The sequence below is a fragment of the Ranitomeya variabilis genome, chromosome 3, assembly GCF_051348905.1.
Source record: "Ranitomeya variabilis isolate aRanVar5 chromosome 3, aRanVar5.hap1, whole genome shotgun sequence".
Taxonomy (NCBI): domain Eukaryota; kingdom Metazoa; phylum Chordata; class Amphibia; order Anura; family Dendrobatidae; genus Ranitomeya; species Ranitomeya variabilis.
In genome coordinates this window covers 400,261,942-400,289,794 of record NC_135234.1, presented here as the reverse complement: position 1 = coordinate 400,289,794, position 27,853 = coordinate 400,261,942, and the positions used below count along the sequence as shown (strand labels likewise).

The following is a 27,853-nucleotide window of genomic DNA, read 5'->3' as shown; positions in this document are numbered from 1 at the left end:
TCCCCTCTTATCTCTTCTTCCCACACCCACATACAAGACTTCTCCCATGCTTCCCCCATACTCTGGAACGCTCTACCCCAACACATCAGACTCTTATCTACCACGGAAACCTTCAAAAAGAACCTGAAGACTCACGTCTTCCAAAAAGTCTACAGCCTGCAGTGATCCTTAGTCTGCTGAACTGCTACACGACCAGCTCTACCCTCTCCTAGTGTATCCTCACCCATCCCCTTTAGACTGAGCGCTTGCGGGCAGGGTCCTCTCTCCTTCTGTATCCGTTAGTGCCTTGTTTTGCTCATGTTTATTGTGCTCGTCTATATTTGCCCCTTTCACATGTAAAGCGCCATGGAATAAATGGCGCTATATAAATGTATAATAATAATTTAGGATTTTCCGTGGAGATCTCAAAAAAAAAAAAAAAAAAAAGACAAAGGAAACCAAAAGCTAGAAAACAAAATATTTATTTTTAAGAAATTAATAATTTACAAAAAAATTTCTGCTGAAAATGTAAAGTCTTCTGGTAACATTTGTTGGTATTCGTCTTGTCAGTGTGAATGTAGGTTACAAATCATTCAAGGTCATACGTATTCACCACAGTCTGAGATGATTATTTTCTGTTTTGGTTTTCCATCCTTGCTCCCTTGAGCCTTCAATAAAAGATAAAAGTTATAAGTGTACATGTCGTAAAAGATATACTGGCCAAAGTAGACTGGAGATAAGATAGGGAAGATTTTTATTTTGTTTTTAAATTAAAAAAAAATAGCTCAGTTTCTGACATGGTTTGTAGGTCTTAGCTCATGGGCCAATGCAGGATTGCTTGGATTCTAATGCATCAAATTTCTCAGAATAGATTGTTTTAATAGAGAAAACAAAACAGAACGGTTTTCTTCAATTGAGTTTCATGACAAGCAACAGGGAAAAAATAATTAAAAGTCAAGTTACTGACCTCCATCTGACGTACAACATCCAATCCCTCCATAACCTCTCCAAATATAACATGCTTCCCATCAAGCCAGTCAGTCTTGTCACAGGTGATGAAGAACTGTGATCCATTTGTATTTTGACCCGAATTTGCCATAGACAGTAAACCTGCACATAGACAGAACCTTAGGACTGAAAACTTGACAAATAAATTAGACATTCTATAACTATAACTACAGTAAAAATCATACAACTAATATGCTGGCCTATAATCTTTCAGTTCCACCTACGCAAAATTTTAGCAAACTGAACAGATACCATAAGTCATGATGTCCTTTGGTATGCAAAATATCTTAAATGGGTGTTCGCAAAACAGATATTTAAAGGCATTTCCATTCATCTGAATCTGTTAGACATTAACAGCATAACTCATCCATTTGCCCTCCCCGTCTATAACTAGTTAGGCCATAAAGGCCACCAGTCACTTCTACATGGAAGTAGTCAGCACCTAACTGGTGGTTTAGGTAATTCCCATACTCCAAATAGGTGCGAGTCACAGATTTAAATTTTCTACTGACTGCAGTGGCATAAACATATTTACAGTAAATCATAGCTCAAATTTTAATAAAAAGCACTAAATACAACAGTTGTTTTTTTCCATTCTTTATCCCTTGCCTCAGCAGCCAATTTAAGGTTTTACGTTTGTATTTTTCCCTCCCTTTTTTCCAAGAGCCATAACTTTATATTTTAGTTTCTACTTAGTCGGATGAGGGTTATTTTTTAAAATTTATTTATTTATTTTTTTTACAAAAAAATGTATCTGTTGCATGTTAAAGCCAACATACCACTAGGGTTCTCCCATATAAAGTCCAGCCAGCACATGCAAGTCCTCTGTTACAGTATTCTAGACTACTGTGCATAAGTCCCCAATGCAATCTGCATAAAAAAACAAACAAAAAACAAACAAACAAGAAAAACATAGTTCCCTAAAGCACGGTCCATTTTCATTATGCTCACCTACGGCGTTGCTGGTCTGAGAACAAGCATCTCTGCTTGCGATTGCCCTCCTCCTTCCCTGCTTCGTGTGGATGACGCATCTTACGTTATCCAGTGTACCCCATCGCGCTACTCCGCAGGCATACTTCTCTGCACTTCCGAGGGGCAAAGTATTGTAGCGTGCATGCACTGGCCCTCTTTGGCCTTTCCCCACGCATGCACATTACAGCACTTTGATGTGCGCTCAGCAGTGGAGGCCAGAAGGACGCCTGTGGGGAAGCACGATGGAGGACACTGCATGGATAACATCGGATGAGTCATCCAGACGAAACAGGGAAGGAGGACGGCAATCGCAAGAAGAGATGGGGATTTTAACCTGCAATCCTCTGATCATACCACAGACTAAAAAAACCCACAATATTGCAGTATATAGTGTAAATGGCGGTCTCCAGCGAAGGCTGAGCCTATGACTGAACTTCACAGGAGTATAAAAATGGAACCGAAAGGGGCCTTCGGCAGACCCTGGCTGCCATGGTAATCCGTGTCTTTATTTAAATATCGCTGTCAAATTGTCGGTCATGACTGTTAAGACACAGATGCTGGCTATGTAATAGACCACATTTAATGTGTGTGGATGGACCACTCCAGACACGATCCCAGCGATGACGGACACGCTTGTCATGTTTGTGCTAAAAGGGATATTAAAGCGGCTCAGTCCTGAAGTGAAGATTTAGAGCACATCTTTGTTAGTTTAAATGTGTTGTCCAGGATTAAAAAACATGGCAGCTTTCTTCCCCAAAATGATTCATAGTGGTCTATACACGTACTGTGTAGTATTGGAGCTCAGCTCAGCATAACATGTAGTGAGAGCAGCTATATTTTTGCTAAACCTGGATGACCCCTTTTAACCCCTTTCCGACGTTGGACATAATATGCCCACATCAGACTCCCTCCCTTTGATGTGGGCTCCAGCGGTGAGCCAACATCTTTCCCGACGTCAGCTGTTTTGCCCGAAACAGCTGCGGTGGAATCACGCTCCACCCGCTGCTATTAACCAGTTAAATGCCGCTGTCAAATGCTGACAGTGGCATTTAACATGCACTTCCGGCAATCGCGCTGGAAATCTGCCCATCGGTGGAGGAAAAAATAAATAAATAAATGTTTAACCCCTTCATGACCCGGCCTATTTTGACCTTAATGACCTGGCCATTTTTTGCAATTCTGACCAGTATCCCTTTATGAGGTAATAACTCAGGAACGCTTCAACGGATCCTAGCGATTCTGAGATAGTTTGTTTGTGACATATTGAGCTTCATGTTAGTGGTAAATTTAGGTTGATAATTTTTGCGTTTATTTGTGAAAAAAATGGAAATTTGGCGAAAATTTTGAAAATTTTGCAATTTTCAAATTTAGAATTTTTATTCTGTTAAACCAGAGAGTTATGTGACACAAAATAGTTAAATAACATTCCCCACATCATTTACATCAGCACAATTTTGGAAACAAAATTTCTTTTTTGCTAGGAAGTTATAAGGGTTAAAATTTGACCAGCAATTTATCGTTTTTACAACAAAATTTACAAAACCATTTTTTTTTTAGGGACCACCTCACATTTGAAGTCAGTTTGAGGGGTCTATATGGCTGAAAATACCCAAAAGTGACACCATTCTAAAAACTGCACCCCTCAAGGTGCTCAAAACCACATTCAAGAAGTTTATTAACCCTTCAGGTGTTTCACAGCAGCAGAAGCAACATGGAAGGAAAAAAAAAGGAACATTTAACTTTTTAGTCACAAAAATGATCTTACAGCAACAATTTTTTTATTTTCCCAAGGGTAAAAGGAGAAACTGGACCCCGAAAGTTGTTGTACAATTTGTCCTGAGTACGCCGACACCCCATATGTGGGGGGGAACCACTATTTGGGTGCACGACAGGGCTTGGAAGGGAAGGAGCGCCATTTGACTTTTTGAATGAAAAATTAGCGCCAATCGTTTGCATACACCATGTCGCATTTGGAGAGCCACTGTGTGCCTAAAGATTGGAGCTCCCCCACAAGTGACCCCATTTTGGAAACTAGACCCCCCAAGGAATGTATCTAGATGCATAGTGAGCACTTTGAACCCCCAGGTGCTTCACAAATTGATCCGCAAAAATGAAAAAGTACTTTTTTTCCCCCCCACAAAAAATTTTTTTAGCCTCAATTTTTTCATTTTCACATGGGCAACTGGATAAAATGGATCTTAAAATTTGTTGGGCAATTTCTCCTGAGTACACCGATACCTCACATGTGGGGGTAAACCACTGTTTGGGCACATGCTAAGGCTCGGAAGGGAAGGAGCGCCATTTGACTTTTTGAATGAAAAATTAGCTCCAATCATTAGCGGACACCATGTCGCATTTGGAGAGCCCCTGTGTGCCTAAAGATTGGAGCTCCCCCACAAGTGACCCCATTTTGGAAACTAGACCCCCCAAGGAATGTATCTAGATGCATAGTGAGCACTTTGAACCCCCAGGTGCTTCACAAATTGATCCGCAAAAATGAAAAAGTACTTTTTTTTCCCCCCACAAAAAAATTTTTTAGCCTCAATTTTTTCATTTTCACATGGGCAACTGGATAAAATGGATCTTAAAATTTGTTGGGCAATTTCTCCTGAGTACACCGATACCTCACATGTGGGGGTAAACCACTGTTTGGGCACATGCTAAGGCTCGGAAGGGAAGGAGCGCCATTTGACTTTTTGAATGAAAAATTAGCTCCAATCATTAGCGGACACCATGTCGCGTTTGGAGAGCCCCTGTGTGCCTAAACATTGGAGCTCCCCCACAAGTGACCCCATTTTGGAAACTAGACCTCCCAAGGAACTAATCTAGATGTGCGGTGAGATCTTTGAACCCCCAAGTGCTTCACAGAAGTTTATAACGCAGAGAAGTGAAAATAAAAAATCATTTTTCTTTCCTCAAAAATTTTTTAGCCCGCAATTTTTTATTTTCACAAGGATAACAGGAGAAATTGGACCCCAAAAGTTGTTGTCCAGTTTGTCCTGAGTACGCTGATACCCCATATGTAGGGGGGAACCACTGTTTGGGAACACGTCGGGGCTCGGAAGGGAAGTAGTGACGTTTTGGAATGCAGACTTTGATGGAATGGTCTGCGCGTGTCACGTTATGTTTGCAGAGCCCGTGATGTGCCTAAACAGTAGAAACCCCCCACAAGTGACCCCATTTTGGAAACTCGACCCCCCATGGAACTTATCTGGATGTGTGGTGAGCACTTTGAACCCCTAAGTGCTTCACAGAAGTTTATAACGCAGAGCCATGAAAATAAAAAAAATATTTTTCTTTCCTCAAAAATAATTTTTTAGCCCCCATTTTTTTTATTTTTCCAAGGGCAACAGGAGAAATTAGACCCCCAAAGTTGTTGTGCAATTTTTCCTGAGTACGCTTATGCCCCAAATGTTTGGGTAAACCACTGTTTGGCCGCACGTTGGAGCTCGGAAGGGAGGGAGCACCATTTGACTTTTTGAATGCAAGATTGGCTGGAATCAATGGTGGAGCCATGTCGCGTTTGGAGACCCCCTGATGTGCCTAAAAAGTGGAAACCCCTCAATTCTAAATCCAACACTAACCCCAACACACCCCTAACCCTAATCCCAACACACCCCTAACCCTAACCACAAGCCTAACCCTAATTTTAACCCTAATTCCAACCCTAACTCTAGTTCCAACCCTAACCCTAAGGCTATGTGCCCACGTTGTGGATTCGTGTGTGGATTTTTCCGCACCGTTTTTGAAAAATCCGCAGGTAAAATGCACTGCTTTTTACTTGCGGATTTACTGCGGATTTCCAGTGTTTTTTGTGTGAATTTCACCTGCAGATTCCTATTGAGGAACAGGTGTAAAACGTTGCGGAATCCGCCCAAAGAATTGACATGCTGCGGAAAATACAACGCAGCATTTCCGCATGGTATTATCCGCACCATGGGCACAGCGGATTTGGTTTTCCATAGGTTTACATGGTACTGTAAATGTGAAGGAAAACTGCCACGAATCCGCAGCGGCCAAACCGCACATAGCCCAATTCTAACCCTAATTGCAACCCTAACCCTAGTGGAAAAATAAAAATAAATATATTTTCTTCATTTCATTATTTTCCCTACCTACGGTCGTGATAAAAGGGGGGGGGGTATTTACTATCACAGTGATCAAAATGTACCTGGAATGAATCTGCCGGCCGGTAGATTCCGTGGGTGCCAATTTGAAAGATGGCAGCCCCCCATGGAGAAGACGGACTGACTCGGTAGGTAGGGGGGTGAGATCTGAGCGCGAGGGGAGGGGAGAGGAGGGCAGCGGAGGACAGGATGGAGGGGAGGAAAGACTGACGGCGGCAGATCGCCGCTGTCAGTCGGTGGCGGGGGCAGATCGGGGTCTCCAACCGTGGCTGATGATATTCATTGGTGAAATATTATGATTGCTTTGATTGGCTATTGAAAGTGAAACGGAGCGGTCGTAAAGCCACCCCCCCTGGGCTCAAGTACAACTCCTCCTGTACCTGCAGGTCGGGTGAAATTTCAGTTAACCCTTTCACGCGATCTGCAGGAAAACAATCCTGCCATGACGCCACATAGGCGTCACAGGTTGGATTGGCACCGACTTTCATGACGCCTACGTGGCATCACAGGTCGGGAAAGGGTTAACCCCTTTCCGACGTTAGGCATAATAATACGCCCATGTCAGACTCCCTCCCTTTGATGTGGGCTCCGGCGGTGAGCCAATATCTTTCCTGGCACATGTCAGCTGTTTTGAACATCCGCAGTGGAATCGCGATCCACCAGCGGCTATTAATCCGTTAAATGAAGCTGTCAAACGCTGACAGTGGCATTTAACATGCACTTCCGGCAATCGCGCTGGAAATCTGACCATCGGTGACCCCGTCACGTGATCGCAGGTCACCGATGGGTTGGCATGACAACCAGAGGTCTCCAGCAGACCTCTATGGTTGTCACTGCCGGATTGCTATGAGTGCCGCCTGGTGGTCGGCGCTCATAGCAAGTGAGCAATTCTGCTACATACAGGCGATCTGATCATCGCCTGTATGTAGAAGAGCCGATCGGGTTATGGCAGCTTCTAGTCTCCCACGGAGACTAGTGAAGCATGCCAAAAAAAAAAAAAAAAAAAAAGATTAAAAATAAATAAATAAATGTTCAAATCACCCCCTTTTGTCCCATTCAACATTAAAGAAAAAAAAAAAAATCAAAACATACACATATTTGGTATCGGCGCATGGAGAATCGCCCGATCAATAAAAAAGGATTAACCTGATAGCTAAACCGTGTAGAGAGAAAAAAGTTAAAATGCCAGAATTACATTTTTTTTTGGTCGCCGTGACACTGCATTAAAATGCAATAACAGGCGATCAAAAGCTTGTATCTGCATCAAAATGGCATAATTAAAACCATCAGCTTGGCGTGCAAAAAATAAGCCCTTACCCAAACCGAGATCACAAAAAAATGGAGACTCTACGGGTATCGGAAAATGGCACAATTTTTTTTTTAACAAAGTTTGGAATTTTTTTTACCACTTAGATAAAAAAGAACCTAGACATGTTTGGTGTCTATGAACTCATAATGAAATGAATATGAACATAAGGATGAATGACCTCGGGGAGATCAAAACATCCAACACCGCGGAGACACCATCACGTGTTTCTCAACGCAGTGATCCAGATCACTGCCCCCATCCCTTATGGGAAATATGCAAATGCATGTAGAAAAGCTGCGGAGACACCATCACGTGTTTCTCAACGCAAGCAATGAATAGCCAGGTCTTTCACCGGGAAGGAACAACCACGGGAAGGGCAGCATCCAATAAAGGAAAACCACCTATGCCAAAACATGGTATCCATCCACAGACAGCTGTTTCGGGGTATTTGCCCCTCATCAGTGTGGAGTAGGAAACTGGCTATTAGGAGCAGTGCCTAGTGAAAAGGCTATGAACATGCATATGAACTCATAATGACCTGGAGAATCATAATGACAGGTCAGTTTTATCAGTTAGTGAACCTAGCAAAAAAGCCAAACAAAAAACAAGCGTGTGATTGCCCTTTTTTTGAAATTTCCCCACACTTGGAATTTTTTTTCCTGTTTTCCAGTACACGATATGTTAAAACCAATGGTGTCATTCCAAAGCACAACTTGTCCCACAAAAAACAGCCCTCATATGGCTATATTGATGGAAAATGAAAAAAAAAAAAAAAAAAAAAAGTTATGGCTCTGGGAAGAAGGGGAGCAAAAAACGAAAACGCAAAAAAAGAAAATGCCTCTGGTCATGAAGGGATTAATCTGTCATAAGCAGCTTACCTACCTGGACCGGTGTGCTTCAGAATGAAATTCTCATCATCGAATTTCCGCCCATAGATGGATTTTCCTCCTGTGCCATTATGATTGGTGAAGTCACCCCCCTGACACATGAACTGTGGGATAACTCTATGGAAACTGCTTCCTTTGAAGCCAAAACCCTTCTCATGTGTGCAGAGACAGCGGAAGTTTTCTGCATGGAACCAATAAAGATTCGTAAGGACAAAGTGTATATTAATAATAAATAAGTTCTGATATAAACAAATAGCTAGGTTTTGAACTCACAATTACTTATCTGCTACTATATTTTAGAATTAAAATCGGTTTTCTAATGTAATGTTAAAAGGAATCTGTTAACAGGTTTTTGCTATGTAATCTGAGAGCACCATGATGCAGGGGCAGAGACCGATTCCAGCAACGTGCCACTTCCTGGGCTGTATTTTGCTGTTTCCATAAAATTAGTGTTTTATCAGCAGGAGATTATCGCTACTAGACAAGCTACCCTCCTAGTCCATCCATGCCCCCAGATCTGATTGGCAGCTGTCAATATACAATGTACACAGAACACTGCCAATCAGTGGTGTGGGTGGGTTATACACAGCTCCACATCGGAGCTCTGCTAGATCAGCTGCAGAGAAAAGTGTGATTCTATCATAACTGTTGCACCCAGAAAATTAATACATTTGCTGGAATCATGGTCTCAGTCTCTACATCATGCTGTTGTCTGACTACATGGCCAAACTTGCTGACAGATTCCATTTAACAAATCTTAATCATTATATAAGGAAGGAAAAAAGGTTAGCAAAAGAGCGTATTATCAGAAACGGACCTATTTAAATCATAGGTTTGCGTTAACATATACAGGTTCTTCTCACAAAATTAGAATATCAAAAAGTTAATTTATTTCAGTTCTTCAATACAAAAAGTGAAACTCATATTATAGAGTCATTACAAACAGAGTGATGTATTTCAAGTGTTTATTTCTGTTAATGTTGAGGATTGTGGCTTACACCAATGAAAACCCAAAAGTCATTATCTCAGTAAATTAGAATACTTTCTAACACCAGCTTGAACAATCTGAAATGTTGGCCTACTGAAATGTATGTTCAGAAAATGCACTCAATACTTGGTCAGAGCTCCTTTTGCATCAGTTACTGCATCAATGCAGCGTGGCATGGAGGCGATCAGCCTGTGGCACTGCTGAGGTGTTATGGAAGCCCAGGTTACTTTGATAGCAGCCTTCAGCTAGTCTGCATTGTTGGGTCTGGTGTCTCATCTTCCTGTTGACAATGCCCCATAGATTCTCTATGGGGTTAAGGTGAGGCGAGTTTGCTGGCCAATCAAGCACAGTGATACTGTTGTTTTTAAACCAGGTATTGATAATTTTGGCAGTGTGGACAGGTACCAAGTCCTGCTGGAGAGTGAAATTTACATCTCCAAAAAGCTTGTTGGCAGAGGGAAGCATGAAGTGCTCTAAAATTTCCTGGTAGACGGCTGTGCTGACTTTGGTCTTGATAAAACACAGTGGACCTGCACCAGCAGAAGACATGGCTCCCCAAACCATCACCGATTGTGGAAACTTCACACTAATTTACTGAGATAATGACTTTTGGGTTTTCATTGGCTGTAAGCCATAATCATCAACATTAACAGAAATAAACACTTGAAATAGATCACTATGTTTGTAACAACTATATAATATATATGAGTTTCACTTTTTATACTTAAGAACTGAAATAAATTAACTTTTTGATGATATTTTTGTGAGAAGCACGTGTGTGTGTGTGTGTGTGTGTGTGTGTGTGTGTGTGTGTGTGTGTGTGTGTGTGTGTGTGTGTGTGTGTGTGTGTATATATCTATCTACTATATAATTGTCTAAGGGTTACTTCCATCCTTCTGTCTGTCTGTCACGGATATTCATTGGTCGCGGCCTCTGTCTGTCATGTAATCCAAGTCGCTGATTGGTCGTGGCAAAACAGCCACGACCAATCAGCGACGGGCACAGTCCGGCGGAAAAATGGCAGCTCCTTCCTCCCCACAGTCAGTGCCCGCTCGGTACTCCCCTCACACAGGGTTAATAGCAGCGGTAATGGACCGCGTTATGCCGCGGTGTAATGCACTCCGTTACCGCGGCTATTAACCCTGTGTGACCAACTTTTTACTATTCATGCTGCCTCTATGCAGCATGATTAGTAAAACGATCTAATGTTAAAAATAATTTAAAAAAAGTTATATACTCACCGTCAGTCGGCCCCCGGATCGACAACAGGCCTTTCCCGCTCGCGACACTCCGGTAACCGGTCCATGCTGCGATCTCGCGAGATGATGACGTAGCGGTCTCGCGAGACCGCTATGTCATCATCACGTGAGACCGCAATGCGCTCTTGAGACCAGAGCGCACGAGCAGCATCGGTAACCGCTTCGCTTGGATCCGGGGGCTCCGGAAGGTGAGTATATAACTTTTTTTTTTTTTTTAACAGGAGTATGATGCCCACATTGCTATATACTACTTGGGCGGTGCAATATACTACATGGGCTGTGCAATATACTACGTGGCAGGGCAATATACTACATGGGTTGTGCTATATACTACGTGGCTGCACAACATACTACATGGGCTGGGCAATATACCACATGGGCTGTGCTATATACTACGTGGCTGGGCAATATACTGCATGACTATACAACGTGGGCTGCGCAAAGTACTACGTGGGCTGCGCTATACACTACGCATACATATTCTAGAATACCCGATGCATTAGAATCACACACACACAAATAAAATTTGGCTTATTTGTAGGATCACAATTTGTATATAGGAAAATTTCAAAATGTTCACATTTGCCATTGAGGCTACCCTACCTTACACTCATACTTCCTCTGTTCTGTACAGAACACTTGACATGTCTCAACAACATATAAACCACAACAAAAAAAGTGTACTAGTCCAGATTAAATAGAAATATAAACTTTATTAAAGTACAACCATTTACAAAACAAGGCTAAAATGACGAGGGGTAAAAAACCAACCCTCAAATTGCACATATAAGGGGGATCCAGCAACCCACATCCTACAAATGAATGTATGCTAGTCCATAAAAGCCCAAAAGATTCCACTGCTCATCCATATATATACACAAATCAACCTAACAGTGAGAGAATAGACAAATAGCAGCGGGCAGAGGCACAGCGGACCAACAGCATACCTGATGACAATGTAGACCGGATGTGAGATGCGGCGTCCCCCACCTCCCTACGCGCGTTTCGGATGTTCCTTCCTCAGGAGAGGCATGTCAGCAGTCATAAACCCCATCCTTTTATGCGCCGCGAGACCGGAAACCAATTCGCCATTCAGCCGCCCACCGCACTGGTTCACATGGGCCCATGTGACCAAATGCGGGGAGACGGCAGGAAACGGCAGAGAGGTAACAGAGCGCATATCGCGCATAACCGGAAATAGAGCCGCGGCCATCTTGGAAAAGGTAATATGTGCCCTCAAAGATATACACTCCATATAAGCGGCATTCAATGATGAAACACAGGTGTGCCGATATACATATATAACAATTAAATGCGAAATAAGGACAGAGTGGCCATCCAAATTAATTAAGACAATATAACATTTATCAGAATCAACTTAAATAACATATATCAAAAATATCAGGACACTGGTATATACTGAATAGCAACAAAATCATGACCAGTATACAATTTCGGCACATAGCAAAACATATAAATAAATAAATAAATAAATGACCATACATATATGAAGCTAGGCAAAACATGCGGATATGATAACCGCATAATTATACAAAATAACATGATATATATTACTACAACACACTACATAACAGCCATATATCACAGATATTGATGAAATAAGAAGATGGTATCGGCACAATCATTTCAGATGAAGAGGCAGCACATAATACAGACTGCAAGTAATAAAGAAAACAAGATTAGAAACACAAAATAAAATCAAGAATTAAAAACAAGTACAACAGAGCGCTTGGTTACTATGCACAGCAGCCAGCAGACATCCATTTACAGAAAAGGAGCAAAGGAGAGTCCCTCGTTCAGCCCAAACGGATGAATAGTATTAAGTTGCCAGATCCATCTGGTCTCCAGTCTACCCAGTCTTTTGGTGAGGACACCCCCCCTGATGTTAATTTTGAGTGCATCAATCCCTCTCACCCTCAAGGAAGCACCATCACACTTGAGGGTGAGAGGGATTGATGCACTCAAAATTAACATCAGGGGGGGTGTCCTCACCAAAAGACTGGGTAGACTGGAGACCAGATGGATCTGGCAACTTAATACTATTCATCCGTTTGGGCTGAACGAGGGACTCTCCTTTGCTCCTTTTCTGTAAATGGATGTCTGCTGGCTGCTGTGCATAGTAACCAAGCGCTCTGTTGTACTTGTTTTTAATTCTTGATTTTATTTTGTGTTTCTAATCTTGTTTTCTTTATTACTTGCAGTCTGTATTATGTGCTGCCTCTTCATCTGAAATGATTGTGCCGATACCATCTTCTTATTTCATCAATATCTGTGATATATGGCTGTTATGTAGTGTGTTGTAGTAATATATATCATGTTATTTTGTATAATTATGCGGTTATCATATCCGCATGTTTTGCCTAGCTTCATATATGTATGGTCATTTATTTATTTATTTATTTATATGTTTTGCTATGTGCCGAAATTGTATACTGGTCATGATTTTGTTGCTATTCAGTATATACCAGTGTCCTGATATTTTTGATAAATGTTATTTAAGTTGATTCTGATAAATGTTATATTGTCTTAATTAATTTGGATGGCCACTCTGTCCTTATTTCGCATTTAATTGTTATATATGTATATCGGCACACCTGTGTTTCATCATTGAATGCCGCTTATATGGAGTGTATATCTTTGAGGGCACATATTACCTTTTCCAAGATGGCCGCGGCTCTATTTCCGGTTATGCGCGATATGCGCTCTGTTACCTCTCTGCCGTTTCCTGCCGTCTCCCCGCATTTGGTCACATGGGCCCATGTGAACCAGTGCGGTGGGCGGCTGAATGGCGAATTGGTTTCCGGTCTCGCGGCGCATAAAAGGATGGGGTTTATGACTGCTGACATGCCTCTCCTGAGGAAGGAACATCCGAAACGCGCGTAGGGAGGTGGGGGACGCCGCATCTCACATCCGGTCTACATTGTCATCAGGTATGCTGTTGGTCCGCTGTGCCTCTGCCCGCTGCTATTTGTCTATTCTCTCACTGTTAGGTTGATTTGTGTATATATATGGATGAGCAGTGGAATCTTTTGGGCTTTTATGGACTAGCATACATTCATTTGTAGGATGTGGGTTGCTGGATCCCCCTTATATGTGCAATTTGAGGGTTGGTTTTTTACCCCTCGTCATTTTAGCCTTGTTTTGTAAATGGTTGTACTTTAATAAAGTTTATATTTCTATTTAATCTGGACTAGTACACTTTTTTTGTTGTGGTTTATATATATTTTGGTGTGTCCTACACATCATTTCCAATTTTGACTTCTTTTCATGGCATTATGCCATTTTTTTGCTATAGGAGTCATATGTGCTTTCCGTGTCTGTATCTATATGTCTCAACAACAGCAGAGGCAAGATTAATGACAAGCAAACAGTTATTGAGGAGAGAGAGAAAAAGCGAGAACGAAAAAGCAAAAGCGAGGGAGAGCGAAAAAGCAAGAGCGAGGGAGCGCGAAAAAGCGAAAGCGAGAGAGCGCAAAAAAGCGAAAGCAAGAGAGCGCAAAAAAGCGAAAGCAAGAGAGCGCAAAAAAGCGAAAGCGAGAGCGCAAAAAAGCGAAAGCGAGAGAGCGCAAAAAAGCGAAAGCGAGAGAGCGCAAAAAAGCAAAAGCGCAAAAAAGCAAAAGCGAGAGAGCGCAAAAAAGCGAAAGCGAGAGCGCAAAAAAGCGAAAGCGAGAGAGCGCAAAAAAGCGAAAGCGCAAAAAAGTGAAAGCGAGAGAGGGCAAAAAAGCGAAAGCGTGAAAAAGCGAAAGCGTGAAAAAGCGAAAGAGCGAGAAAGCGAGAGTGCTGGCAGTATTCAGGGCCGATTTCCCATATGGCTCAATTTATAATACCAGGCGCACATACAAAGCAGCAACCCCAGCTCCTACAATTATAAAGCCCTGCTGAAACCACAGCAGCCAGTCCAGCCAAAGTCAGCAACACACCCAGACAAAAGCCCAAATAAAGGGGACCTCAGAAAGCGGCAAGAAGGGATACATAAAGGGATGGATGAGTGAATTAGAAAATGTCCAGAAACTCACCATCTATCAGTCACTGCGGAGGGATTACACTTTGGCCCCATATCTGAAGCGGTTACGTCACCCCAAAGATAGTCTGTGCAGATTGAGTGCCCACGGCCTAGAGGTGGAAACAGGACGGCGCCGACAGACATATAAGCCGTGGGAGAACAGACTATGCCAGCGACACACGGCACTGGCATGAGAAAAAGAGACTGCAGTGTGAGTGTAAATGGAAGGAGGACAGCCTATTTCCACCAGAGCTGATGAATGAGACAGGGCGACAGCCTCAGTCCAATGCTCTTCAACATTACATCAATGAGCTGGCAGTGGCTCTGGAGCCTTCCTCAGCACCAGGACTTACCCTCCATGACACCAAGGTGAAATTTCTGCAGTATGCTGATAAAATCGTGCTGTTATCACCAACTGAGAAAGGCCTCAAGATAATCTGAAAACCCTAGAGACCTTTACACGACAAGGGCACTGCCAATCAACTGGAAGAAAACTAATATGGTGATCCAGAAAAGAAAAAAAACAAAAAAAAACAGCTTGCCATTCACCCGTCAAGGAAACTTACAATCAGGGAGCTTAGAGTTGCTGAAAGACAAGGCGTGCAAAGCCTTCTATGCCACCAGTACAATCGGTATCAAATATTTTTAGTCAGACATCATTTCCCCAATCCTTCTCTATAGCAGCAAAGTCAGGGGTCCAGTCTCATTCCCAAACCGGTTGATGTGGGACACTGGGCCAACAGAAATATTCCACCTTAAGTTCTGAAAACACTTCCTCCAAGTCCATAGGAGCACATGAAACAGTGCCTGCTGAGCAGTTTCCCACTGCACCTTCTGATCCAAAAGAAGGTGCTATCATTCAAGTAGTAGCAATCTACTTTGCTATCTACAAAGTAGTAGTCCCAGCTACTACCATCACAATGCTTTGCTACACCAGAAAGCCCCAGGAGAACGAAGCCCCCCCAACACAAATCACCCAGAACCAGCCTTACCAACCCACCAACCTGCATGACCTCACAAAAGGCAAAATTCAGAAGATGGTACACAAAGGCAAAGAGGAATATCTCAGCTTCTGTAAGAATGACATGAACAAATCACAGAAACTGACAGTATACCAGAACCTACACAGGGAATATAAACTGGTCCCATATCTAGAGAAACTAGCAAACCCCAAAGAGCAACAGATACTAAGCCGGTACAGACTGAGCACCCACAGCCTACTCATCGAATCCAGGTTGCCGCGACAGAACTACAAGCCCAGAGAGAACCGGCTGCCAGCAGTGCCCCCAGGAAGCCATGGAAGATGATGCCAACTTCTTGCTGAGGTGCTCCAAATACTCAACAGGGAGGGACACACCGATCTCCTCCTAGACTTCACCTCCATGGAGGAATAAGAGAAACTGCCTATACTACAGTGGGGAAGAGGAAAGTGCAGCGGCCATAGCAGCGCAAGAAGTCAGTGGCTGCCACAGACTAAGAGGAGCCTGATATGTCAGGGACTCCTATACCCCTCCCTAGATGTGTCCAAATCCCCATCCCCCTGTTATTTTACCACTTGCTTTGGCAATGCTAACATGTACCTTGTCCTGAGAAAGGCAAATTCAAATGAATTGAGAGAAAGAAAAGGGAGAGCGAGAGAAAGAAAAGGGAGAGTGAGAGAAAGAAAAGGGAGCGCAAGAGAACAAGAGGAGAACGATAAACACTTATTTTACACATATACAAATGACACTTCTGACAAATAATATTTATCTCTAACCACAGATACCAATACTTTGCTTTTCTTCTAATTTACAGATTCCATTATCTGAGATCCAATAAATAATTCATGGACACTCACCTACTGTCATGGGAACAACATCTGCTCGTAATAAAAAGCGAATACGTCCGGCGGGCTTGTTCCCAATCTTGATATCCATGTAGACCTGGGGGTTAGCTCGTATTTTTTTAGGAGGTGGCTCTCCCTGTATGCATCAAAAGGAGCACAAAGATAAGAGGTCTAAAAGTAAATAAGAACATTTGTTCCGTTATTCTCAGTCTAACATTAACCCATAATGCCCGCCATTATGATTTAAACAGTGGCAGTTAAGGGGCCTTATTCCCTCGTAAGAATAGGTTTATAGCGCTGCCTTGCAGACAAAATTCCAGGTGGTACATGACATTCGACACCCTTCGGTATTGGCCCCGGACAATTTTTTAGCCGATTGGGGCAGATTAACCCCCACAAATACTGCTTTGAATAGCGACCGCGGTATCCAAGTGGTTAAAAGACCCTCTAGGGCAGATTGGACTCCCCATGATCGTAAACACGATGCCGATTGTTACCATGGTACTCTGAGGCCATCTGATGACCCCAGGGTACAGTGGCCTGTTAGAACCTGTGAGACCCTGCTTATAGCAGGATATGTCAGTGACTCACTGACAGGTCTCAGGCACTACAGTACACGAGTACTGCAGCACATGAGACCAGCGATCAAAGTTAAATAATACACATGTCCCACAGTGAGACCAAGTGTAAAACTGAAAAGAAGTCAAATAAAATGTTAAAAAAAAAAAAAAAGCACACAAAACATGAAAAGCCGTTTTGCTACTAAAAACACAATCCTTGTGATTAAACAAAGATAAGCAGAAAAGAAACAAAAAGTAAACATGACTGATATCGCCGCTCTGTAATAACCAGATCTATAAAACCGTCATTTATTCTGAACGGTGAACACCGTAGAAAAACAAACAAACAAACAAAGCAAAAAGAAAAACACAAAAGAAAATGTTGCTTTTATATCATACTGACACAAAAAAGCGATCAAAGTCACATGTAAAAAATAAAAAAAATAACAAATGGTATACATAAAAATGCCAAACCGTCCCGCAAAAAAACAAGTAATATGGCTCACTTGGGGAAAAAGAGATTAAAAAGTTACAGCTCTCAGAATATGGAAATGCAAAAATCAAAATCATTTTTGTAAATACTGTTTCTAGTCTGTAAAAGCAGCAAGCATGGAAAAAACTTACTATATAAATCTGATATTGCTAGAATTGTACTGACAAGAAAAAGTCTTATAAATTTCAACGCACAATGAACTAACCGAATTGCTGGTTTTAGTTCATTCTGTGCTTTTTATTCAGATTTTTAAGACAATCAAAAAATGTTATGTGCCCCAAATTGGTACCAAAAAAAATCTCCAACTCGTCACGCAAAAAATAAGCCCTCACACAGCTGTGTTCAACAAACAATACAAGAGTTACAGCTCTCAGAACATCGCGATGAAACAACTATTTTATAAAAAGCACTTTTACTGTGAGATAGACATAAAAAAAAAAGCTAGCTAAATTTGGTATCGCTGTAATATCACTGACCCAAAGAACCAAAGAATAAAGCCGTCTGATCACTTTTACCATGCAAAAATAAAGACTAGTCTCGTACTGCTGTCTATTTGTGCATTGTGCCTCCCAAAAATTGGAATAAGGCTCTGCTCATATTTATTCTGTGCTCTTCTCTGAGTGCTTACGTCTGGGGTTTCCGTGTAAATCTCCAAAACCATGACTCGGACAAAACCCCGAAAGAACTACACACTTATGAGGAACATGGAGTCGCTTTGTGCTCCATCGGGTCTGTGTTCCAGTGGTGTCCCATCTTTTTAGGTGTCTTTTAGTGCACAAGTGTGGGCGACCACAGATCTGTGCATGTGTAAAAGACCACTGGAGCAGAAGCCAAATGGACTCAAAAGTGTCTCCATCTGCCTCATTATAGTGAATGGTTCTGTTGGGGTTTAGTCTGAATCACATTTTTGTGTGATCCACACGGAAACCCCGACGTACGTGCTCAGCATAGAATACAAGAATGTGATCCAGTCTTATTCTGGAAGTGACCGAAAAATATGTACCCCATAATGTTACCAATAAAAACTCTAATTTATACCGCACAAAACCAGCCCCCACTCAGGTCCATCATCTGTCACTGCAACTATACGTTACTGGTAGAACAAAGACTCTGGAAAAGCGACATGGCTTACGCCCACTCAAATAAAATCCAGTGAATTCTGCGCTCCCAAATCCAAATGCTCCCCTCCTTCTGATCCCCATTGTGCCTAAACCACAGTAAGCGGCCACATGTTTGGCATTGTTGTAGTGGGGAGAGCATTTAACAATTTCCGGGGTGTGTCTTGCCAGAAGCACAAGCTAGGCACAATATATGGGGCGCTACAATATATGGGAGCTCTACACTGTATGGGGACACAAATGTATGGGCACTAAACTGGCAGATTTGCAATTCAGAAAAAAATCCTGGCATGGGATGTTACAAAATAGTCTCTGCAGCCGTAGATGAAGTAATTGAGAGGTGCAATTTCTACAATGGGGACACTTTGGGGGTTTTCTGCTGTTCTGGCACCTTCTTTTTGGAAGGAATTGCTAAAAAATGTATGTTTTTTTTTACAACATTGTAGAAGAAAAAAAAAAAATGTAATTTTCGTATTCACATTTTAAAATGTTTTTGTGAAGCACCTACAGGTTTCAACAAGCTCAACTCCCCCTATATGAATTTCTTGAGGAGTCTAGTTTCCAAAATGTAGTCACTTGTGGGGGGTTTCTTCTGTTTTGGTACCTCAGGGGCTCTGCAAATAAGACATGGTGTTTGCACAATCTATTCCAGCCAAATTTTCATTCCAAATAGAGAATTTTGCTTCTTACTTTCCGAGCCCTGCAGTGTGTCCAAACAGAAATGTTTGACTACATGTGGGATATTGCCAAGCTGAGAAGTGGGTAACAAACTTTGTGGTCCACTTTCTCATGTTACCTCTTGCAAAAGTGAAAAAATTTGGGGCTAAAGCAAAATTTTCATGAAAAAACAAAAACAAAATGCTCACTATATCCCTGGATAAAATCTTTGAGGGGAGCAGTTTCCAAAATGGGGTCACTTGTGGGTATTTTTTTCTGTTTGGGTGCCTTAGGGACCCTGCAAATGCAACATGGTGCCGACAATATATTTCAACCAAATTTGTGTTCCTAACTTCAAATGGTGCACCTTCCTTCTGAGCCCTGCTGTTTCTCCAAACAAAGGTTTCTGTACATGTCGTGAAGGAGATCAGGTTAAAATTGGCTCAGTCAGTCACTAAGGGGTTAAATTGCACCCAAGAAAAACCTGACTGGAGTTCAGCATGCCAGTGCCAATGAAGGGTCTAGCTAGAGTACAATGCGCATAATTCATTAAGAGGCACAGGCAACTTCATGAATTAGGCACAACTGATTGTATGCCTCCACCAAAAATGTACACCATGAGGAATTAGAGTACATTTCAGGAGACAGTTATGCCACTTAAGCAGTGTAACTAGTCATGAATTTGACAGGAGGGCATAGACACATCCTGTCCCACCCATGCTACGCCCATATGGGTGTAGCTAGCCGAGGCTAGTGTGTAAACTCCAAAAGGTCACAATATTTTTGGAATTTGCGTGAAAAATATTGAAAATGATTAAAGGTGTTTTACACCACAATTCTGTTGTAAACACCTAAATGAATCGGCCCTTAATATAGCGGATAGCTATACTTTCCCATTGAGCAATGATTATTAGATGACCATTACCTCTTGTGCTGCAGTTTTAGGAGCATCTGTCCCTTCAGCCTGTTCAGTCTCATCCAGTGTTTTACCAGAAAATCTTTTGAGCCAGTCGTCATCAGACCAAACTATGATTTGTAAAATGAAAAAAAAATTAGAGTTTGCAAAAAAGAGTAAAAAAATTGTACTGTATACATTAGTTGAACTAACCTGCCTTTGAAGAGCCTTCCTTTAGCCTCATAGGTTTTGCAAGATTTACACGTATGGTTCGACCAAAAAGTTCAGATTCATTCTAGATATTATATGACAAGTGTTAATTATTAGTTTGAATGTGAAGCATTAACAAAATATACTGCAGAAGATTAAAATGAATATATAGTGGACTTGTCAGCAGCCTTAGGTTAGGGTTACACTTAAAATTTTTTGACCCTTCCCATCTTCTTTCAAAAATCACTGTCCATAGGAATAAATTGGGTGACTTGAAATTTTCTAGAGATTCTGAAAGGTAAAAGCAACTTTATTCTTTCAGACTAATATGCAAAAAATTACTTGTTGACGTTTTGACTACTCCATGGAAAAATGTCAAACTACAAAATGTCTCAGCGACTACTAAAGGGAATTTTACTTCGGTCGATAATGAGCCACATGCAAGCTTGTAATAAAGCTAGTTTCTCATCAACGGCCTGGGTAAAGATGAACGTGATCATCCATTTGCATGTCTATCCACTGATCACCTTTTATATGGCCTAAATAATTATAGTTATCATGTAAAAGGAACGCTGCAGTCTTTCAATAATAATGACATTGTAGAGCACACAAAGTACATAGCACCATCTAGAGGCTGCCATAATCCAGACATCGACTTTAGCACTATGGGAAAATTAATCAAGCTTGATATATTTTATACATCACTCTTGTTATATGGTGTGCTTGAGTAAAGATGCCCCAAATCTATGCCTCCTATTGAATTTGGTGCACCTTTCACTGTCCGTGCACGAGAATCTGAAATGTTCTCCAGTCACAGCACCCAAAAATATACTGGTTGACCTTCCTTTTAATTTTAACATACAAACCCTGCTGCTAATTACAACAACCCCTTAAGACTGAATTTTTATTATTGCCAACCTGGGAAACGATCAATCCTGTCAGATTTTGTATCCCATATTTCTTATTAGGAGTGGTTGTGAGAATTATTGCAAAACGCATTGGGAAGTCTACCCAAACATTCAAATCCTAAATGTTATCTTTGGTTCAAGCTTTTGGGGGTTATTTTGCAACTAGAGAAGTCTTATGCCTTGCTGTAGAACTGCATAAAGCTTTTTACACAGTGAACTCTGGCAAAAGAGTATACATACACACTTTCTAATAAGAGGGTGCAAAATATGTATAGATAATTTTGCCATCACTTTTACACTATACCTATAAGCATTACTGTGCTCAATAAACTACAAACAGTGTCAGGCTGGCGCTGTTACACTGATTATAATGATACCTTGGTTGATGAAATCCATCTTGTGGTTGTTGTGTAATCTTTATTTTCAGCTTTCAGATGAGATCCTCGTGCTCCGGGGAGGCCTGTGGGGGGGCTTTATGTGATGCTCTGCTTACATATTCATCAGTATGGCGTATGACAGGTCACTGATCCCCTAGTGACCTGTTCTCGATTTTACATACTGCATAGAATATTGTTTGAACAAAAAATAAAAAATGTAACATTTATCAGTCAGGCGCCAGTCCCTGCATTGCAGCATGATACGATGGATAACATGCCTATATTCATTTGATTTTGTCAGAATTTTGATGGGGGGGGGGGGGGGAAATGAAAAAAAATATATATACACATATATATCAAAATGGCGCCAGTGGCCGCACCTGGGAGGTAGCATCAAACGGAACGCGATAGATGCTACTGTGCTACCGCCATTTTGCTAGAGGAAAAAATTGGCTCCATCAAGATGGCGTCGGCGCAGCATCATCTATTGGATCGCAGATAGATGCTACTGCACAGGTGGTGCCACCGCTGCCATTTTGATGGAGCCAATTTTTTTTTCTAGCAAAACTGCAGCAAAGCCATATTTATGGAGCCAAATGATGCCAACACAGCAGCATCTAACCCGTTTCGAATGATGCTATTGCGCATGTGCGGCCACTGGCGCCATTTTGATTAAGATTTCTCCCCCCCCCCCAACAAAATCAAATGAATACAGGCATGTTATGTATTGTATCATGCTACAGCGCAGGCGCCGCTGCCTGCCTGATAAATGTAAATTTTTTTTTTCAAACAATATTCTATGCAGTATGAAAAATATAGGGGGCTGGTCACTGAAGAATCAGTGACCTGTCATAAACCGTAAAGGATGAATATGTAAGCAGTGCACCACATGAAGCCCCCACACAGGCCGCCCCAGAGCACGGGAATCTCAATAACTGAAAACTGAGAATAAAGATTAAACAACCACAAGACGGACTTCATCAACCAAGGTATCATTGTAATCAGTATAACAGCACCAACCTGACACGGTCTGTAGGTTACTGTGCACAATCCTCCCGACAGGTTCCCTTTAAATTAATACTACAATTCTTTCTAATCTCAATGGCCTGTGGCAGTAGAAAGGGTGGTGTTAGTCCTCTGTTTTGACTTCCCTTCCCACTCTCCATTAAGTTTTTGGTGGTTTTTCTACATTAGCAATGGCAAGTCAGATGCCTTTTCACCTTAATGAGTAATACTGCAGCCTTGCAGTCCTGGGTTCAAATCCCATCAAGACATCATCTTGAAGGAGTTTCTATGCTGTCCCTGTGCTTGTGTGGGTTTCCAGTAAGCACTCGGGTTTAAGTTTGCTATTTTACATAATTTTCTCTATTACAAAATCAATCAATTTTTGCCCAGTCCTCTCTTTTTTTAGAATATGACCACAAACCATTCACTGGTCTTGCTGGATTCTTGTCACAGATTTCACCCTCTGCATTGCAAAGGACCTAGTCTTCAAAAGGTCTTATTCATAGGACTGTTTTGTTTCCTCAAAGGTGAAAGTCGACCGTTTTATACAGTGTGCTGGACTCATTAGTCCAGTGTGTCAGATATTAAATTTAAGGTTTCATTTTATTTCACAAAAATACATATTCTATAGATTTTTCAAAGCTTTTCTCCATCAATTGCTCAGCAGAAAACAGCACACAGAAGACGCACACATGGCATCCGTGTGTTATCTGATTTATTTTCAAGGACCCATTCACTTGAATGAGCAACGCTAACCAGTGAAGCAGATCATATATAGAAATACTTCAATTTTCTTTTTTGCTAATAATTGATCTCTCCTTAGGCCTGAACTGTGTGTGTTCAGATATCCTATAAGAGTTGTTTCACACAGATAAAAAAATTAAAAATACACAACTAACAGTAAGGACCTACACATCTCTTTCCTACTAGGTTCACTGCAGGTTTTAGCTCAAAAAGCTGAATGAAAAACTACAGTGTGTCCGTAAAGTCATGGTGCACTTTTATAGTTTAAAAGATTTTGGCGCCCTTTCTCTGGCCCAATCATATCAGATCTGTTCATGAGGAGAGATAACAAGAACCAATCAAACAACACAAACTCATTTAAGCTGTTGCTGAGCCCCCAGTCAGATTAACCCCTGATAAACTGAACTCTGATTAATACACTGCCAAGTCTATAACATCATGCAACCACAAGCTTATGCTATCGTTTGGATGTGTGTAGGACAACAAATGGGGCCCACATCAAACTTAACTGAGTAAACATGAAACTGGGAGAGTTTTTCTTTTATTTGGAGCAGACTTCACATTTCTATCGTTTTTTGTTGCTTACCAGTGACTGGTCAAAAGTGCACCATGACTTTACGGACACACTATTACTTTGTCTCTAAAACCATTACAATTATGGTAGACTTTCGCTAAGGTTCGCCTTTTCTGGAGGTGGAAGCTCACTCTTCCTTATTGCATGATATTTGCATGGTTAAGTTGCTTTCTTTTCTGTCCTCTATAGGTTAGGCTGTTTATACTGAAACAATCTGATAAAACGTTGTATATTGTGCCGTTATTTGTTACATTTCTAAAAATATTTAACTTTTAAATTAAACTTCAAAAGCGATACTCGGTGCATACAGGTGCCCAACAGGCAAAATCGAGTAACGAGCACTTGCGCTCATCACTAGTGATGAGCGAGTGTACTCGTTGCTTGGGTTTTCCTGAGCACGCTCGGGTGGTCTCCGAATATTTGTTAGTGCTCGGAGATTTAGTTTTCATTGCGGCAGCTACATGAGTTACAGCTATTAGCCAGCCTGAGTACATGTGGGGGTTGCCTGGTTGCTAGGGAATCCCCACATGTAATCAAGCTGTCTAGTAGCCGCAAATCATGCAGCTGCGGCAAAGAAAACAATCTCTGAGCAGTCACCAATAATCGGAGACCCCCCGAACGTGCTTGGGAAAACCCGAGCGACGAGTATACTCACTCATCACTACTTATCAACACTGCGGGATCACACAGTTTGAACTATATTTAGCCATACAGCACATTTCCGCAAGAGAAAAGAAGTCCATATCTTACCATGTTATCAATAGCTGCAGCCGCATCCTAAAAAAAGGAAAAAAAAAAAAATTTGCCAAGGTTAGAATTACATTCAAAAGTTCATACATTTATTACTGTGCATTAGAAGGGTAAAAAGAAAAGGAAAAAAAAAAAAAGTTCAACTAACCTCTGGAAGCTCAAACTCAACAAAAGCAAATCCTCTGTGCTTTTCTGTTAAGAAAACACAATAACAAATGGTAAAAATAAAAAGTACAGAAAACGAGCACTCAGAAAGCACAACTAAAGAGGCAGGGAGTTCTATATATTACAACCTGTCAGCATTCTGCAGCCTAGGTACACCCATTATTCAGAAAGCCCAGACAACCCCTTTAACTCCTAATTGCCAAACCTGACACTAGATTGCCTGTCACTACATTCTGCTGCATAAGGCCCCGACAGATTTCCTTGATCATCACAGGGCATCTGCTTTGTCTCTGTTCCAATTTTCAATTGAGAGAAGCAGGAGGAACATCAGTCGGCACATCACCACAAGTCTGCAAAGCGCATGTGAGCGATCTCGTGACGAACGCTGGAATCAGCAAGTAGAGTAAAATCCCAACAGAGCGCATATTACACAACTTTAGGACTCAGCATGTCAGTGTCAACTTGCAGAAGTACAAACACAGGGATACTCCTGTCAGCCTACGGGAGCAAAGCAGGGAAAAGGCGTAAAGGACCGGACACTGGAGCTAGTCACCATAGCTGCCGGACAGGTATCAAACCTATGTTGCATCAGAAATGCGGCATCAGAGTAAAACAAACATCTGCAATAATTGAGCCAATGTCCGATTCATGCGGCCCGGGGGTCGAGCAGTAGGAATCAGCTGCCACGTTCCTTATAGTGTGTCAAAATAACATTGGAAGCCTCAGCATCATACTTTACATACTGCCATCTCCAGATCATCATGTAATGGCTCAATGTGGAAATAAAAGCCATCCTATCAATTTAATGCAATGATAACAGCTAAGAAGTATTGGGAGGTTCTGCAGCAGCTGAGTTGTGTATTATGCAGCTCTTCACTATATATTTTCACTCTTGCACACATATGACTATAGACTTCTACTGTGTCAGGGGGGGATGTGGGTGGCATGTGACAGCTCGCTCACCACTGTGCATGTGATGGGACGGAGATTATTGCGCTGCAGATGAGAAACACTTACATTTAATAGCTGCCAGGGACTGAGCGGTGCTATTGATTAGTCATATAGGCAGAGGATTCTTAGTATCAGCGGGCGGGGAGAAGCCGCATCAGGGACCTGCCTGTAAGACTAGTAAATAACGCGGCTCGGTCACCGGGGGCTGTTAAAAGTATGTTTTTCTATGAAACACTGCAGCATTTTAGAGACAAACATCCATGGCTGGGATACTACAGCCAGTATTTCAACAAGCTGCCCATAGTTTGGGAAGCATGTATTAGCTGACAGGTAGAGATGAGCGAATTTCATCGGGTCCCTCCTTATTTAGCAAGCTATAGCGCTAATCGAATAAGCTGCAGAGGGAACCCGGATACATGGAGCGCACCGGCTGATCAGCTCCGCAGCTGCATGTGTCACGGCTGTTTCACTGTCACAGCACATGCATGGAGAGCCTGTGTGTTGGGCTATCCAGGCATGTGTCCTGTCTGTCACACAGCCGCCACACTCGCTCAGCTCTACCCTGCAGCTTAGTCGGTAAGATCTATAGCTTGCCGAATAAACCCTGACCCAATCAAATTTGCTCTACTGCTCTGTCTTGCTCTACTGACAGGCTCACTTTAAGTCTGATAATTTTAGGAAACTGCCAAGCAAGTTTGTAACCAATCCACAATTCTAATATGAGTCTAAACCAAAGACTTTCTGTGGGTTACAAGGGAGGCGAAACCATAATATACGGTACTTAAAAAAATAAATAAAAAGGAACACATGAAGTGTAATCTTTTCACTGGTCATTAGCTCTAGTGTCACCCCTCACAGCCACGGAAAATGTGGGGATTAAGTTTTATCCTCCATTTATTCCTTCAATGAAAGCTTTTGTATTTCTCCGTTGACATAGCCACACGAGGGACTGTTTTCTGCAAGACAAGTTGACGTTAGCTCCCGAAACGCGTCGGACTGAGACCCTTACATCACCCGATAGACCTGACCATAGGTATGGGAGTGACGTCACTACCTTACCCAGTAGCGGTATCCACCGTGTAGGTGAACCAGCAGTGATTCTTGCATGCTTGCCAACGGCCGGGGCAGCGTTCGTTCACTATCACTGCCTAAACACAGCCCATTCTAAACTTCATCGCAATTGTCATCCTTGGACTAACAAAGCAGGTCACTGACCTGTCGTAAGCCAATACAGACGAATACCTAAGCAGAAGCAGAGAACCAAGTGCAGACCCCCCACAGGCCGCCCAAAGCACGAGCATATCATTAACTGAAAACTACAACTGCAGATTAAACAACAACCACAAGACGGATTTCATCACCTCCGGTATCAGTGTAATCAGTATAACGGCGCCGACCTGACACTGTCTGTAGGTTACTGCGCACAATCCCTTTAGAGTTTACTCACATAAAGTGAGAAAACCTCCTTGTCTCATCTTATTAGATGGGTACATGTGCAAAGTCCTTGTAACTAAGCATCTCTGCCTCCTATTAATGAACAGATTCATCTGAAGAAAGGTGGGATTTTTCACTCTATGATTCACAGCTTGCTGCCAAGGTTACCGGCCACCTCACCATACCAGTGCTGTCCTGCAGCCGGCCATGCTCCGTGTCCCTGCGGTGACTCGGTCACCAGACAGCTCACACTTTGGGCTCACTAGCGCCCCCCACTGTAATACCCACCCGTTTCATAGTCCAGAGGTATCTGAATGTCTGTGATGTCTCCGAAGGGGATGAACGCTGCGTGCAGGATCTTCTCATCCACCTCCTCAGCCAGGCCGCCTGCAACACACAGAGAACAGCTGTAACGTCCGCAGTCGGGAGAGACAACACCTGTCTATGGCGCCGGTTCACCGACAGGCACTCATTACTAACCCACGTACAACACCCGCTTGGTGGCAGACATGTTGGATTAAATCGTTCACCTTTACCCTCCACGTCATTAACGTCACGACGTACGACGTCTGCAAACACTAGAGGGAAAAGGAAGAGCGGCGTCTTCTGTCACGGGCTCCTAGCTCAGGCTTCC

At 42.2% G+C, this 27,853-nt stretch overlaps 1 protein-coding gene across 1 annotated transcript; it reads right to left on the bottom strand.

Annotated features, from left to right (window-relative positions):
* Positions 1 to 445: 445 nt before the first annotated feature.
* PPIE (peptidylprolyl isomerase E) lies at positions 446 to 27,853 on the bottom strand. Its single transcript, XM_077296168.1, has 10 exons — positions 27,700 to 27,853; positions 27,508 to 27,606; positions 24,818 to 24,861; positions 24,670 to 24,696; positions 20,315 to 20,396; positions 20,132 to 20,232; positions 16,391 to 16,514; positions 8,278 to 8,463; positions 947 to 1,089; positions 446 to 647 (listed from the first exon to the last, which is right to left on the bottom strand). The coding sequence occupies exons 1-10, from the start codon at positions 27,728 to 27,730 to the stop codon at positions 579 to 581; spliced, it is 906 nt and encodes a 301-aa protein (XP_077152283.1). The 5' UTR covers positions 27,731 to 27,853; the 3' UTR covers positions 446 to 578.

Excerpts from the sequence above, each read along its gene's own strand:
- PPIE (XM_077296168.1), bottom strand. The coding sequence starts at position 27,730 with ATGTCTGCCACCAAGCGGGTGTTGTACGTGG. Across the intron at positions 27,607-27,699 it reads CAAGCGGGTGTTGTACGTGG|GCGGCCTGGCTGAGGAGGTG; the intron begins GTTAGTAATGAG and ends TGTGTGTTGCAG. Across the intron at positions 8,464-16,390 it reads TGTTGTTCCCATGACAGTAG|AAAACTTCCGCTGTCTCTGC; the intron begins GTGAGTGTCCAT and ends GGTTCCATGCAG.